Here is a 15,817-nt window from a genome sequence, read left to right on the forward strand (position 1 = left end):
CAAACCCAAGAGGTTGCTGTCATTGCTGGGCCAATTAGCCCACAGTTGCATGTACAAAAAGTGGCAGGGATGCTCCTGACATCATTAACCTGAAATGGCCATTTGCCCTTTTAGGTCAATGATGTCATAGCATCCCCACTTTTTTGCATATATTGCAGCTACCTGGCAGGGAACCCCTGCCTACAGCTGATTTGCCCAGCACTGGCAGCTTTCTTCTAGGTTTGATCAAACAAAGGTTAAAACCCAAGAATGGACCTCCTTAACACAATACATATGAACATACATAATGTGCATTAACGAACTGAAGCATCAAGCTTTAGGCATGAGGACTAAGGCCTCATGCACACTGGACGTTTTTACAGCTGGTGTTTTTGGCGTTAGTTTTTGGTGTCAGACATTTTTTCTGCAGCCAATAAACTCCCCAGCATGTTATCCTATGTGCCCATGCACACATAGGCTGTTATCAGCCGTTTTTGGCAGGGGTGTTTTCTGGCTGGAAAAAAACCCAGAACTAGTGGGTTTTTAGAGGAGTTTTTTTCCAGCTGTAAAAACACTCTAACTCTGATAAAAGCTTAAAAACACTAAAAAACGCAGAAAGCTGTGACTATTCGGCATTTATCAACGCTTTTGAGCCATAAGCTTTTGTGGGAGTATGGATTTGCTTAAAAAAAAAAAAAAGCTAAAAAATGCTACAGCTGAAAAAGCTAAAAAACGCTGAGAAAACTCTACTGCAAAAAAGCTGAAAAACTCCTTCTACGGCTACAGTTTTCTACTGACGTTTTGATAAAGTCCAGTGTGCATGAGGCCTTAAAATTAGAAAATTGTGATAACGTTTCCCTTAGTTTCTTTCCGTCTTCAACTGGAACCTGATTGGTTTCTATGCAGAGCTGCACCAGATTTTGCACTTTCCAGTTTTAGTAAGACCCAATGTTTTTTTAGTAGAGTGGCAAAGGGCAAGAACCGTTTCCAGTTTTGCGGCTGTTTTGGTCACATTTGTAAGTGAAAGCCTTTGTCATCTTTAAAACTAAAATGCAAATCTTTGACTTAAGAATTGTTATCTTTTCCTTTCTTGACAGATGAGAATAGGAATTCATTCTGGCTCAGTCTTTGCTGGTGTTGTTGGAGTAAGAATGCCACGCTATTGTCTTTTCGGAAACAACGTCACATTGGCCAGCAAGTTTGAATCAGGGAGTCACCCTCGACGTATTAATGTCAGTCCAACAACATACCAGTAAGTATCAATGTACAGTATGTTTGTCAGAATCCCATGGGATCTGAAATCTACATGTAGAATAAGCAATAAATATTATATCATTTATTGACTTACTCGATTCCTCTAAAATAAATGTTGTGTGCTCTCACTCATCCTGTATAGTTGGGGTTTTATTACTTATTACAGCCTTTCTCGACCTTTTCAACACAGAGGAACCCTTGAAATAAATTTCTGGTCTCAAAAATCTACAACTCATGACACATTAGTGTGACGGTCAGTGGGAAGAATGCTCCTTACTCTTGTCATCATTGGGAAGAATTACTCCCTTACAGATAGCTAAAAGGAACAATGGTGTCATTGGGAACTTATCTGAGAGGCAGAAGTTGCCCATTACTCAAGGAACCCCTAGCAACCTCAGTGGGAACCCTGGTTGGGAAACCCTGGTTATTATGTCTGAGGAAAGTATAAAGTTGAGGAATACTTCATTCTTCGTCCTGCCACTCCAGCCCCGGAATGTTGACAAGCCTTAAGACCATCTTATATACATTGTACATGCATTAATGATGTTAGCAAGGGAGCAGCCACTTGACTAGTGAATTGGAGCAGCTTCAGGGGATCAGTTGTCCATCCCGAAAACCAACAGGAAAGTAGCTGACAGTTGCACTCTGCAAGAGCAGTTGCTTAACCACTTAAGCCCCGGAAGATTTTACCCCCTTCCTGACCAGGGGGTATTTTGCGATTCGGCACTGCGTGATTTTAACGGACAATTGCGCGGTCGTGCGATGCTGTACCTAAACGAATTCAATGTCCTTTTTTTCCCACAAACAGAGCTTTCTTTTGATGGTATTTGATCACCTGTGCGATTTTTTGATCATGCGCTATAAACAAAAAAAAGCGTAAATTTTGCAAAAATAACAATATTTTTCACATTTTCTTATATGAAATTCCCCCCCCCAAAGTTTTTTAACGTTTTCGGCCAATTTGTTTTATGCTACATATGTTTGGTAAAAAAAAAATCGCAAAAAGCGTATTTTGATTGGTTTGCGCAAAAGTTATCGCGTTTACTAACAAAGGGAAAGATTTTGGTCATTTTTGTTGTTTTTTTTTTTAACGCGTAATGGCGGTGATCTGCGATTTTTTTTTGCGGTACTGCGACATTGCGGCGGACAGATCGGAACCTTGACTGACATTTTTGACACTTTTGGGGTTACCAGTGACATTTCTACAGTAATCAGTGCTATATATATGCACTGTTACTGTAAAAATACACTGGTAGTGAAGGGGTTAACTTTATTTGAGAGGGAGGGGCTGTGTGTGTCCCTAGGGGCATGATTCTTACTGTAATTGGCTGTGGCTTGAAGTGTAGGAACAATGATCAACGGTTCTACATAGTAGAACCGTATGATCATTGTTTCTACACAGGGGAGAATGACAGGCGGCTTGTTTACACTAGCCGCCTGCCTTTCTCCCTCTCCCCCGACGATCGGCGAGTGACCGGCGGACATCGGGTCCACCGGTCACACACGCGGGGGGGTCCGTGACCGCCCGTGAGCGGGAGCGCGCCTCCGGCGGCGCGCGCCCGCTCCCCAGAGCCTCACAGGCTAGTGACGTACCGGTATGTCACTTTGCCTGTGAGGGGCTGACCGCCGCAGTATATCTACTTGCGGCGGTCGGCAAGTGGTTAAGAGCTTAGTAAATAAGGTAAAGCTCTGCTGACTTTCATCATCCAATCATGAGCAAGCATGTTTTTTTTTTTCTCTTCCTTGCATGTAATTGGGTATTTTTTTCAAAGTAAAACTTTACCTCTTTTACTAAGCTCTGGAGCAACTGTACCTACAGAGGGAAAGTGCACAGTCTATTTGTCTTTAGTAAATCAACCCCAAAGTTTTTTTTTTTTTTAAAGGCTGGCTAGAGTTCAACTTAGGCATTTTTAATAAGGGGGGGGGGGGGAGTTTCTTTTGTGGGAAGAATTTCAGAAGCTTTTTATTTATTTTTTTGCTAAGATAAATTGCTCCTAGCATTTTTTTTTTCTAATTTTGTCTACACTGCCTACGAAACATGTCTATTCAAGTGCTCAGTGCTCAACTCATTCCTGGCAACCGTAAGATAACCAGAATGGTGTTGGGAATGATACAATTCATAATCTAGAAGAAGCTGTGGAGAAGAATGTGGCAGGCCACTGAGCAGCAACGGGTTTAAGAGGTACTCAACTCCCACCACCCTACCCCTATGTTTTTCCCACTTACCTGTAGTCCTGCAGTGCTCTTTAAAGCACATACTCTCCTGCACAGCCAATCTAACATTGTTCTGCTGGAATTCACTATTCGGATGCCACACAGCGAGTCTGGCACCACCATCTTGGTCCTCTTCAGCTGCTGCCTCTTCCCGGTGCAGGCAGCCAGCTCCAATCAAGTACCAGACATGCCATCTTTATGCTCTGTGTGCCAGTCCTACAGCTTTTTGGGAGATCCCAGGAGGCTGCAGGATCAGCTGCACATTATTCTGGCCTAGGCCAAAATGGCGTCAGGAAGTGGGGCTAAACATTTAAAAAAGTTACACTTTAAAGCGGTAGTATACTCCGCCATTAAACTTCTACCTACAGGTAAGCCTATCTGCACGGTTTAGGAGATATTCGCCCTGCATGCACTGCTGACACCAGCGGCGCATGCGCTCTGAAGGTCCGGCGGACCTTCAGAGCTCTTTGCCGGCTCCTTGCCGGAAAGCCACTCACAGTGCCGGAGCCGCCGAACCCGGAAGAGACGCAGAGGGAACATGACTGCTCCCTCAGCGTTGTCCGGGCGACCGTGTCGGGCTTCATTTTAAGGTAAGTATTTCATAATGAGCTAGTATGCAAAGCATACTAGCTCATTATGCCTTTCTCCTGCAGGGTTTTTTTTTTTTTTTGAGTATACAACCTCTTTAAGTTCCAGTTTAACCATTTTGTTGTTTTTTTCAAAGACTAGAACAGAGTACCATTCTGCTGCTGATAGTTTATTGATATTTTCAGTGTGTTCATAAAGACATATGTAATAGTTTTTGCTTTTAATATGAAAATATATTAGCTTAATTCCAAAAGTACTTCATTTGACCTCCAGTTTAACACTGAAGCAAGTTATTACTAACAGGATTATAGAAGAGATATAGTGTCCATATATCCGCACTGGAATGAAGAGGGGGTCCATCTCTCGGTTTAGCTTAGAGCAAGGCATATACATGGAGAGATAACAGGCATTCCTCCAGAGGTTGGCTCAGGTTTGGAGATATGGGATAATTGAATTACCCACTCTAGAGGATCTTACTGCTCCTGTGACTTGAGCAGGGGTTTTAAACCAAGAAAAGCTAAATATAGCTGATCATCGTAAAAACTGGGAAAGAGTAAAATTGACTCAAGAAAAATGGAGGATTTAACTCCTGATCTTAGGAATAAAGAGCACCATGAAGTAAGAAGAAAAAGGTGCAAGCCATGGATAAGATGGTAATGTGAAACTCCAAACACATAAATACACAACTTAAATACACATACATTTCCTTTTTTGCCTGCCAAAGGATTTATAATTCTGTAAAGTCAGATTTGTGAATTACATCTTTACCTAAAGTGTTACTAAGCCCACAACAGTAAAATCAGTCTATATATGCAGTAAAGCATGCTTGTTATACTCACTTTGGAACCTAAGGAGTTAATCCTCTGCATTGCGTAAAAAAAAGGCTGTTTAAACCTGTCTTCTCTGATCCGCCCCTTCTTCCACAATCTCCAAACCATCCCCTGATAGAACAGAGCCTTGAGGGCAAGCTGCACACGCTCTGTTTGGTGTGTGGCAACCAGCAGGTGAGGAGTAAAAAGACAAGTGTGTCTTGCCCTACAATCAAGCATGGTGGTGGGAGTGTCATGGTCTGGGGCTTCATGAGTGCTGCCCACAATGGGGAGCTACAGTTCATTGAGGGAACCATGAATGCCAACATGTACTGTGACATACTGAAGCAAAGCATGATCCCCTCCCTTCGGAGACTGGGCCACAGGGCAGTATTCCAACATGATAACAACCCCAAATACACCTCCAAGATGAAGAAGAAGCTGAGGGTAAAGGTGATGGACTGGCCAAGCATGTCTCCAGACCTAAACCCTATTGAGCATCTGTGGGGCATCCTCAAATGGAAGGTGGAGGAGCGCAAGGTCTCTTACATCTACCAGCTCCGTGATGTCGTCATGGAGGAGTGGAAGAGGACTCCAGAGGCAACCTGTGAAGCTCTGGTGACCTCCATGCCCAAGAGGGTTAAGGCAGTGCTGGAAAACAACGGTAGCATCACTTCCGGGTACTCGGCAGCACCGAATTCAAAGAAATGGAGGCCCGGTCAGACGGCAGCAGTGAAGGTAGGATGCCCGGGTCTCCCGGTGGGACAGGAGACCCGGGCGAGCCACGGAATGCGGTGGGAGGGGGGATGTCCCCTCCCGCTCCTTGGAATGACAGCCGAGTGGCTTCTCATCTGCATCGGTTGTCATTACAAGAAAGCCGACCGTCGGCTATGGACAACAGTATCGGGGTGATGCCTTTAGCTGCAGGCATCACCCCGGTACAATCACTTTCCCGAAAATCGGCAATATCGGTAAATCAAAAGGCCGATTCTGATATATCGGGCAAAGTGCATATCGGCCCTCGATATATCGGCTTTGCCGATAATCAGTCGATCACTACTACTAAAGGCTGCTAGAAGCTTCTAAATGTGCCTAAACAGCTAGTGCTTGAGCATTCAATGGCCTGAAAAAAAGATTTATTCTGGCCAATTAAATTTATTAGCACCCAAGAGCTTGATGCCTGTAAAAGCTGTAGACACTTTTACAAGCCTCTGGCATTTTTTTCTGCAAAAACGCTGCTGGTTTCTAGGACAGTTAAAAAAGTCCTGTGTGCATGAGGCCTAACATGTATACATGTGTTTATACACGTAAGCGAGCAAGACCCCTTTCGCACTTGTGCGACCTAAACGTTGTGCGTTTTTTCCACGCTTTTGACTGGACTTGAAGCAATGCCTGTGTAATCTTGAGGTCTATGAACCTCAAAACACATGAAAGTCAGACCAAACTAGTGCAGGGACTACTTTGAAGTCGCATAGATATGAACGATACTCATTTGAAATCATGGAGTACGACTTGTCATGCGACTTTGCAGTCTCAAGTCGCAGGACAAGTCGCACAAGTGTGAAAGATGCCTTAAGCGCATGTTCTTAGATGAAGATTTTTGGATTCTGTGTATGCATGTGAAAGTATCTAATGTTTACACACCTGTGTGAATTGCTCAATTAAAAACAATGCAGCTGCATTCCGATCCGTAATTAAAAAACACTTGTATATGCGTATTTTTATGGCCTAACTCCATTGCAATAAAAAGTAGGAAAGCATGAATATTGTGTTATATTTAGCATTACAACTGTGTTAAAAAAAGATATATATATATATATATATATATATATATATATATATATATATATATATCTATCTGTCTTTTTCTGTAAACTGGGTTCTTCCTTGGTCAAGGATTACACTTAGAAGGTTAAAATCTTTAATGAGTGTGATTAAAATGATCTCTGTTGTTTAATGCCTGATGATGAGAAGATTTAATAGATAAACAATAAATGTTCGAAATAAGAAGCAACCAAAGCAAATCATTAATCCTAATTAAAAGTAATATATTTTAGCAATATAAATGTTCAGCTCAGCTGGATTTCAAGATTTTCACGCCACGCCATGTGAACATGTTCTCCAGTTCTAGACATTTCCAATGAACTTGTCTCTCTATCATCTTTTAGTTCTACAGGACTTGATTGAAGAGATTAAGTGAAGTGCTCAAAAGAAAAAAAACAATCAATTCGTAACAGTAAATGGTAGACTAGAATGCTTGATGCATTTCTTACATATTCCATTGTTCTTAAACAGTACAATGGCAAAATAAATCACAGTACACACTGGGGTTGATTTAATAAAGGCAAATAGATTGTTCGCTTTGCAAGGGAGGTTGCACTTAGCAAGGGAATTTTCCTCCTTAGTAAATGTCATGAAATTTCACTTTGCAAAGGATACCTAAAGTGCAAGCAAAAAAAAAAAAAATGTTTTTTTGCTTGCACATGATTGTATGATGGAGGTAAGAAAAATTTTACCTCATTCACTAAGCTCTGGGGAAAATTCCCTTGCGAAGTGCAACTGTCCTTGCAAAGTGACCAACTTAATTGCTTTTTAATAAATCAACGCCGATATGTTTATAAACTGGAATTCTGGATTTTGTGAGACATTTGTTACTTGAAGAACATAGTGGAGAAGTCTATTTGTCTTTTTCACCCAAGTTTAACTTTTTTTTTCTGTTTCAATTTTGGAAACATTGCTTTAGGTTTCAAAATTCTACATTTGGAGGAGCTGCCACAGATAATCTAGGTTTATGTCTTTTTCAAAAGAAACCACCAAAGTCTAGTTTAAAATGGGACCATTTTAGCTTCATCTTTGACAGGTCCACATTTCACTGCTTTAGAATTTTCCCTATCTAAGATTGCATCATCACTCGTCAGTGGGGACTCTGATGCATGGGGCAGGTGGCTCCGATTGCCGCCTGCCACCAGCGATCGCTCCCCGCTGAGAGAGAAGGGGCAGCTGCTGTAAACACAGCTGATCGTTCTTCTCTCTGGAATGATCACAGAGCCCCTGTGATCCTTCTATATAGGATCACAGGTCTCTATGATCATTTCAAAAACCACGCCCCCCACAGTTAGAATCACTCCCCTAGGCTCACATTTAACCCCTACAATGTTAACCCCTTCCCTGCCAATGTCATTATTACAGTAACAGTGCATATTTTTAGCACTGATTACTGTAGTAATGTCACTTGTACCCCCAAAAGTGTCAAAAATGTCAGTTAGGGGTTCGATCTGTCCGCAGTCCCGCAAAAAAACGCAGATTACCACCATTATCTTTTCCGTAGTTAGTAAACGCGATAACTTTTGCGCAAATCAATCAAAATACGCTTATTGTGATTTTTTTTACCAAAGATATGTAGCAGAAAACAAATTGGCCTAAAATGTTGATTTAAATTTTTTTTTTTTTGGGAATGTTATATTTATTTTATTTACTTTAATTCAGGTTCTTATATAGCGCTTTCAATTTACGCAGCGCTTTACATATGCATTGCACATTCACATCAGTCCCTACCCTCAAGGAGTTTACAATCTAAGGTCCCTAACTCACATTCATACATACATATGTAGCACCACCCCCGCAGGAGCTGCTAATTATATTATTGGGTCTACACCCTGCCTAACAACCCAATCAAATTGGCTCGATCCCTCCTCAGGCACAACTGACCCAGAATAGGACTGGACTATCAAATGGATATACAGATTGGAATACAATCCTTCAATATGCAACAATACCTTGTTACCTTCTTGAATGGTAGTCCTTCTGGGTGACACAATGGAACAGCACACAGGATTGTAATTAACCAAACTTAGTTTACTATATATCAAATTGAATAGGGGAGATACAATACAATACAATACAAGTCCATAAAAGGTTATTTAAAACAGCTTTAAAAAGATAAAAGAATACCCCCACACTCCTCCTTCATTAAGGCTAGACACAGTACCAGATAGGTAGGCCTATCTGAGTCCCTCCCCCAGAGTTCTCTTCTTTCTTGTTGATCTTCGCTAGCAAGGTTATTGAATAGAGCTCATTTGTAATCCAAATTAGGAATGAAGATCAAGAGAGAGAAAAACAACGAGCTGTTAGTTGTCACCGCAGGGTGTCTGCGTAACTGAGCAATAACTTCTGCAAGAGAGATAAGCCTCTGGCGACTCCTTTTCAGACCTTATTGTTTGTCTATGAGTCTCCTGAGAGAGTATGCTGATAAACCCCGGGGTTTTATCACCTCCTGTTGCGCTACCGCTATCTGTAGATAAAACTATCTCTTTGGCAGATAAAGTCAGTTATTGGGCATGTGCCCTCTCACCAACAGAAGTTTCTCCTTCGCGCGCTTCCACTGCGGTCTCAGTCCTTTGGCTATGTGCCAGCCGCGTGAGGTCCTTCTGGCGGATGACTTCCGGTCTCTGCAAACAGCAGTATGACCTCCAGGAATGTGCCTCGTGCTTGAGATGGGACGGTTCCACGTCGTCCCTCCAGGCTAAGAGGCTTTGGCCCAATATCCAGCACCAGTCCTTCACTCTCGCTCGCTGGTTCCTCAGAGTCCAGCGCAGAAAAGCGCCCCCCCCCCCCGGCATAGCCTCTCTCTTCCTTTTAAATAACTTCCCCCATAGTGCCGTGCGGTGCAGCCGTGCACCCTGGATCTTGCAAAGCAGCATGGGAGATGTAGTTTCTTCATCTCACCAAAAGGAAGTCACAGCCCGGGAAATTCCATGCAGCTACCACTAGAGGGAGCCTAGTTCCTTCTCGCATATCAAACAGTATCTTTAGGCATATTTAACCCCGCTACACATAGTAGGGCCAATTTTTTATACAGGATCCAATTAACCTACCAGCATGTCTTTGGAGTGTGGGAGAAAACCGGAGTACCCGGAGGAAACCCACGCAGGCACAGGGAGAACATGCATACTCCAGGCAGGTAGTGTCATAGCAGAAAGTGAAAGGAAATCTTCTAATGGGGATATTTGTTCCCCTAAAAACTGTCTATAAGGGTATTTACTAGTGAGGGCATTACCTAGTGAGTCACTAACTTCACACAGGTCAGTAACCTTTTAGAGGCCAGGAAAACAATTACAGCCCCGAGACCTGTACTTTAAATACAAATCAATAATGGCAGGCCTTTCTATTACTATCCTCGCAAATTTACTTGAAAATAATATTTATTATGACTTGCCCCTATTATATGTGCTTGGTGTCTCATATTTCCCTTACTGTATAAAATAAATAGGTTACCATTTTATCCACTGGTGGCTGTTAAGCTGGTCATAGACGGTCCGAATCTCTGCTGGTTTAGCAGAGATCGGTTGAGATTCGAACCATGTATGGGCAGGTTGATGGATCGACTTGGGTACAACCAGCATGATGATTTTTTAGAATGCGTATTATCACTGTTTTCCCCCAATGGGGGAATTGGGGGGGGGGGGCGATGATGGGGGAATAAAGCGTTTTTTTATTCTTGCAACCTGTGGTCTGTAGCCTGTGGTACTGTCCGCTGCCTGCCCTGACCTCAGCCTGTCCTGGGATCACTCACTGTCTGCCACCTTCCCTGACCTTAACCTGACCCTGGATCCCTCTCTGCAGCTAACCCTAACCTCACCCTGTCCCTGGATCACTCTCTGTTTGCTGCCAGCCCTGACCTCACCCTGTCCCTAGATCACTCTCTGCTTGTCACCAATCCTTACCTCAGCCTGCCCCTTGATTACTCTCTGTCTCCCACCAGCCCTAAACTCAGCCTATTTCTTGATCACTCTCTGTCTCCCACCAGCCCTGATCTCAGCCTGTCTCTTGATCACTCTCTGTTTACTGCCAGCACTGACCTCAGCCTAACCTTAGATCATCTCTATCTGTCACCAACGCTGACCTCAGCCTGTCTCTGGATCAGCCTCTGCCTGTTGGTAGCCCTAACTATCCTGTCCCTTTGATAACTCTCTGTCTGCTGCCAGCACTGATCTCAGTCTGTTTCTAGATCACTCTCTGCTTGTCACCAGCCCTGGCCTCAGCCTCTCACTGGACCATTCTCTCCCTGGCGCCATCTCTGACCTCAGCCTGTCCCTGGCTAACTCCCTGGCTACTGCCAGCCCTTACCTTAGGCTGTTCTTAGATCATCTCTGTATGCCACCAACCTTGACCTCAGCTTGTCTCTGGATTACTCAATATCTGACACTAACCTTGACCTTATCCTGTCCCTGGATCATTCCCTGTCTACCACCAGCCCTGACTTCATCCTGTTCCTGGACCACTCTCTGCCTGCCACCAGCACTGACCTTAGCCTGTCCCTTGATCGCTCTGTCTCCAGCCAGCCCGGACCTCAGCCTGTTCCTGGATTATTTCCTGTCTGCCGCCAGCCCTGACCTAATCCTGTCCCTAGATTACTTTCTGCCTGCCACCAATTCTGACCTCAGCCTGGTTCTAGATCACTGTCTGTCTGCCACCAGCCCTGACCTAAGCTTGTAACTAGATCACTGCAATACTCTCTAGTCTGTTACCTGACCACAAAAGCCTGTTCTTGGAATGCACCCACTGATTACCTCCTGTCCTGACTCTGTCTGACTCTGGATTATGCTACCCTGTGGGAACCTGTCTCCACTATTCTCTGTGGTCATCTGACACCCTTGACTATTCTATATTTTTAAATAACTGCTCTGCCTTTAGTGCTGCTTGGCCAAGGACTATAGCACTGTGTTTTAAGATCTGAAGGAAACCAAGTACTGGTAGGCCTACTTGCCTTAAGGGAATGGGAGATGCTAAGCTACACTGTCCAGCTATAGTCCAGGACCACCAGTGCTGGAGTGAGCATGACACTCCCACTAAGAGAAAGGAATAGCGAAACACTTTTGTGTAGCACTGCTTAGAAGGAGGTAAAGTTTTCAAATGATTTGTGCTAATAAAGCTTCCCCAATTTGCATATGTGTGAAAAAAATATCTGCCATTGCTATCCATGTTTTGAAAATGCTAGTGGCCTGGGTTTGTTTTTTTGTTAAGATACAATTGATTGTTTTCAACCAGTTAGAATGTTGGGAGTGGCCATGCCCTTATTCCGCCTAGTTGTGTTCAATAACACACACAACTAAGACCCAAAAAAGAATGTAATGATTAGTAAGTAAAGGTGGAAATAGAGACTCTACTGTGACTTGAAAGGTATTGAAGCTGAAAATGATAGCCAGGCAGCTAGCATTGCCAAACAAGGTAGCCCATGGTGGTTCAATGCTATTGTTTTAAATAGGCTCACATTGTAGATTCTTGTGCGTTTTATTCTAAAAATTGTACATTTAGTGTGTGATGCTCCATAGAAATACTGGCACATTTTGAGTCAATGGTAATTCAGTTTAAATCCTAAAAATTTACCTTGAAATATAGACAAATATTTTACTTTTATGATGATGTTTACTTTAATAGTGTATGTCAAGGAGCTAACTGCGAAAATTAAAAGTGCTTCTTCTTAGTAGTTACCTTATTTTAAAATTGCCTCAGACTTTGATCATTTTAACTAGTTATACGATTCTGTTTCTGGAGGATACAGAATGAGGACAGCAGTCCAATGGGAATAACTGGGGTTGCAGCGCACAGAGGCTCTAATGGGGACATTTTTTGGTGCAGCATCAGGTAGGACTGCACAGTAAAGATGGTTGTAATGGCGAGGAAGGTAAGTATAACATAGTCTGCCCTCAAGGGGTGGAAGTATTCATTTTATTAGAGGTACAGTTGTCTCTTAAAACATGGCAGTTGTTTATGATATATGTCACTTAATTAGGGTTTAAATGTACTTTAAAGAATGTTTATAGGTAAATTGAGTATCTCATTTATGTTTGGGTTTGGATGTATGTTCACAGCAGGGTTCCCACCCCACCGCAGCTACCAAGCTACAGCAGAACCAAGGGTTTCAATGTATGTGCAATACCCTCTGTTGTTGGTTTAAATCTGAAAATACACTATATGGCCAAACGTTTGTGAACCAAGAACAATGGACAATAATAGTGGGTTCTTCCCTATCTTTCACTCTTCTAGGGGAAGGCTTTCCACAAGATCCTAAAGTGTGCTTGTGGAATTTATGCCCATTCATTAAAAAGAGCACGTGTGTGTTCAGGAGAAACCTGGCTTGAAGTTATCATTCCAGCTTATTGCAAAGGTATTTTATAGGGTTTCAGACAGAGCTCTGTGAAAACCATTTCAGTTCCTACACACCAAACAAGTCAAACCATAACTTTATGAAGCTGACTTTGTGCACAGGGGAACAGTCACGCTGGAACAGAAGGGGGCCTTCCCCAACTTTTGCCACAAGTTTGGAAGCATATCATTTCTAAAATATCGTTGTGCGCTGCAATACAAATGCACCTGACTTAAAGCACATGAACTCAACAAATTTAAGGGGTGTCCACATACTTTTGGCCATATAGTAGGTGTAATGGTCAGGTGTCTACAAAATGTTGGTCATATTGTGCCAATAGCTCCATAACAATAGATGACAGAGAGGGCCTTCTGAGGGTAAGTACCTTTTAAAATTTCACATGAAAAGGTGAGAATCAAATATTTACTTGAAACGTGTAGGTTCTGACCTGTTTTTGTAAATATTTCCTTGTATATATTTTTTTTTCAAAGTGCATTTTATGAATTTACATTATGTGGATTTTGTGTTCCATGCAGGCTTTTAAAAGGGGAGGAATCTTTTCACTTCGTTCCCCGATCACGTGAGGAGCTTCCAGACAACTTTCCAAAGGAAATCTTGGGCATCTGCTACTTCTTGGAATTGAACAATGGTCAAAAACAGCCAAAGCAGCCCTTGACATCTGTCAGGATGAGGAAGGTTTCCTACAACATTGGCACTATGTATCTTAGGGAAACAAGTGTATGAAACCTCCTATAAATTCTAGACTCTTCTCAAAAAGAAAAGCACAAACCCCTAAGCGGGTCAAGACAAGAGTGTAGAGGATCTTTCTGTGCCATAAATTTGCAAAGGACCACAATAGGGAGATCTCTACAACAAGCCAGGCAATAATTATTTATTTTGGTGGTGAGTGACAGGTGTCCAGAGAACAATTTTTATTACAGAGTGGATCAAGCCCAGAGGTTCCTGTCATTGATGTGTCCATTTGAACAATAAACCATCTCAACCCAAAAAAAAAAAAACATTCTAGCAGTCAACAGAAGTCAACAACATTTTAAAAAAAATTAAGGAATAAAGGCTAGACTTGCTTATTTTGGTTATATTTGTTAGTGTTTGTATTCATGAGTTACCCATCTGTTTGTAGATCCATATACTATAAGGACGGTTGGCCAAGTCCAAACTGAATATTGGATAGCCCAACTCCACCGTGCTGTGCCAATGTTAGTTAGGTGACCTGTATTGACATAAAGATCATTCTAATTCCAAACAAAACCACAAGCTCGTTGATAGAATAAGTGTACTACACAAAGAAATTTAACCAATTTATAATATCATAGTTACGTGAAATTTAAACTCTGTTGTCAAGCCACCTTTGGACCTTATGATCATGTTCATTGTGAAGATGAGTTTTTCCTTTTTTTAATTTTTTTTTTTTTAATTTGTGTATTTATTTATTTTCTTACCTGTATAACCAGACTTTTTATCAGCATGTGTATCAAAAGTATATATTTTACTTCTGTCAAGCTCTGTTAAACTTAGTATGTGACATCACTTGAGTGTAAGCCGTAACAAACTAACTGACCGCCATAGCATCTGAATGTAATTTCTAAATAATATTATATTATAAACAGGAAAAACATTTTATGACCATTTATATTGAAATATTTAACCATTCATCAGTTTCATTGATGTATATAACTGTAGAAGACATTTTTAAAATATCTGACTTGTGACTTTCATAATTTCACTCAAATTGTTAGTATTCCAGGTGATTTATGACATTAACTCCTATTGTATTTAGCCAACTATTCTACCTGGGATGGGGGGGAAACACAGCCATGCCAAGATCAAAGAACGGGCTTTTCTTCAATCACTAATACAAATGTACTGTATACTAACACCCAATAACAGCATATAGCAAAAATAAACTCATTTTAAAAACAGCCATTGTGCTTTTGAATATTTGGTGAAAATTTGTTTAACTAAATAATTAGTAGTATTAGTTGTAGATGTAAAGTACTGTTGCTATGTGAAGATTATTATTTTTTGAGACTAAACTAACTTTTTAAACACATTTATAGACTTCTATATTAGTAAGGCAATACAAACGGCAATAATATGTAGTAATCCACAGCAACCAATCATATCTGGTGCTGACTGGCTAAGTGCCGACTTAACTGACAGTTCTAGGATGTTCAGCACTGACTGATGTCTCATCTTTTTTACCTCTATTACTAGGCAAGCCCAATGTGGGTACCAAGCGTAAACAGTGTGGCTCTTTAGATGTAATTTCCCCCCAATGTCCTTATCCAAACTGGACAAATGGTGTGTAAGCAGGTGCAAGATTACTTAAACAGGAGTTTTAAGAAAGAGTCAGAAAGTGTAAAAAACGTATAAATGTTTAAAGCAGAACTCGAGGAGTAAAATCCTCCCTTAAAGTGGGTCTGCCCCTGCACTGCAAGGAATACCTGCTTGATTAGTCTTTATGTAAAAGGAAGAATAAATCTGACTGTACAGGCCAAACAGAGGGATATCCATAATTAGATAAATGTATTGTATCAAAAAAATTCTAAAAACAATAAACAGTGACGGGTAAATAAAAACAATTTCTTGAGGGAAATTGTAACTGGTGTAATGAGTACTATATAATCGTAGGTCTTCAGTTCCGACGCGTTTCACCAATTGCTTCCTCAGGGCTACAAAGACCATACAGTACATACAGGCACTGCCGTGAGGGACAAACTTACTATATGGGCCCACGGGACTTTGATATTGGATACCTGGACTTGCATATCAAGTATTGAGGCAATATAGCTATTGAACTCAAGCT

At 41.7% G+C, this 15,817-nt stretch overlaps 1 protein-coding gene across 1 annotated transcript in view; it reads left to right on the forward strand.

The window, feature by feature from the left end:
* GUCY1A2 (guanylate cyclase 1 soluble subunit alpha 2) overlaps positions 1-14,927 on the forward strand; it is a 376,801-nt gene extending 361,874 nt beyond the window's left edge. The window contains exons 7-8 of the mRNA XM_082245350.1: positions 1,077-1,231; positions 13,527-14,927. Coding sequence (XP_082101476.1) covers positions 1,077-1,231; positions 13,527-13,734 — 363 coding nt within the window. The 3' untranslated portion in view covers positions 13,735-14,927. The remainder of the gene's footprint in view (positions 1-1,076; positions 1,232-13,526) is intronic.
* The last annotated feature ends 890 nt before the right edge of the window (positions 14,928-15,817 follow it).

This window comes from Pelophylax lessonae (genome assembly GCF_965119305.1).
Source record: "Pelophylax lessonae genome assembly, chromosome: 2".
In the NCBI taxonomy this organism is placed as follows: domain Eukaryota; kingdom Metazoa; phylum Chordata; class Amphibia; order Anura; family Ranidae; genus Pelophylax; species Pelophylax lessonae.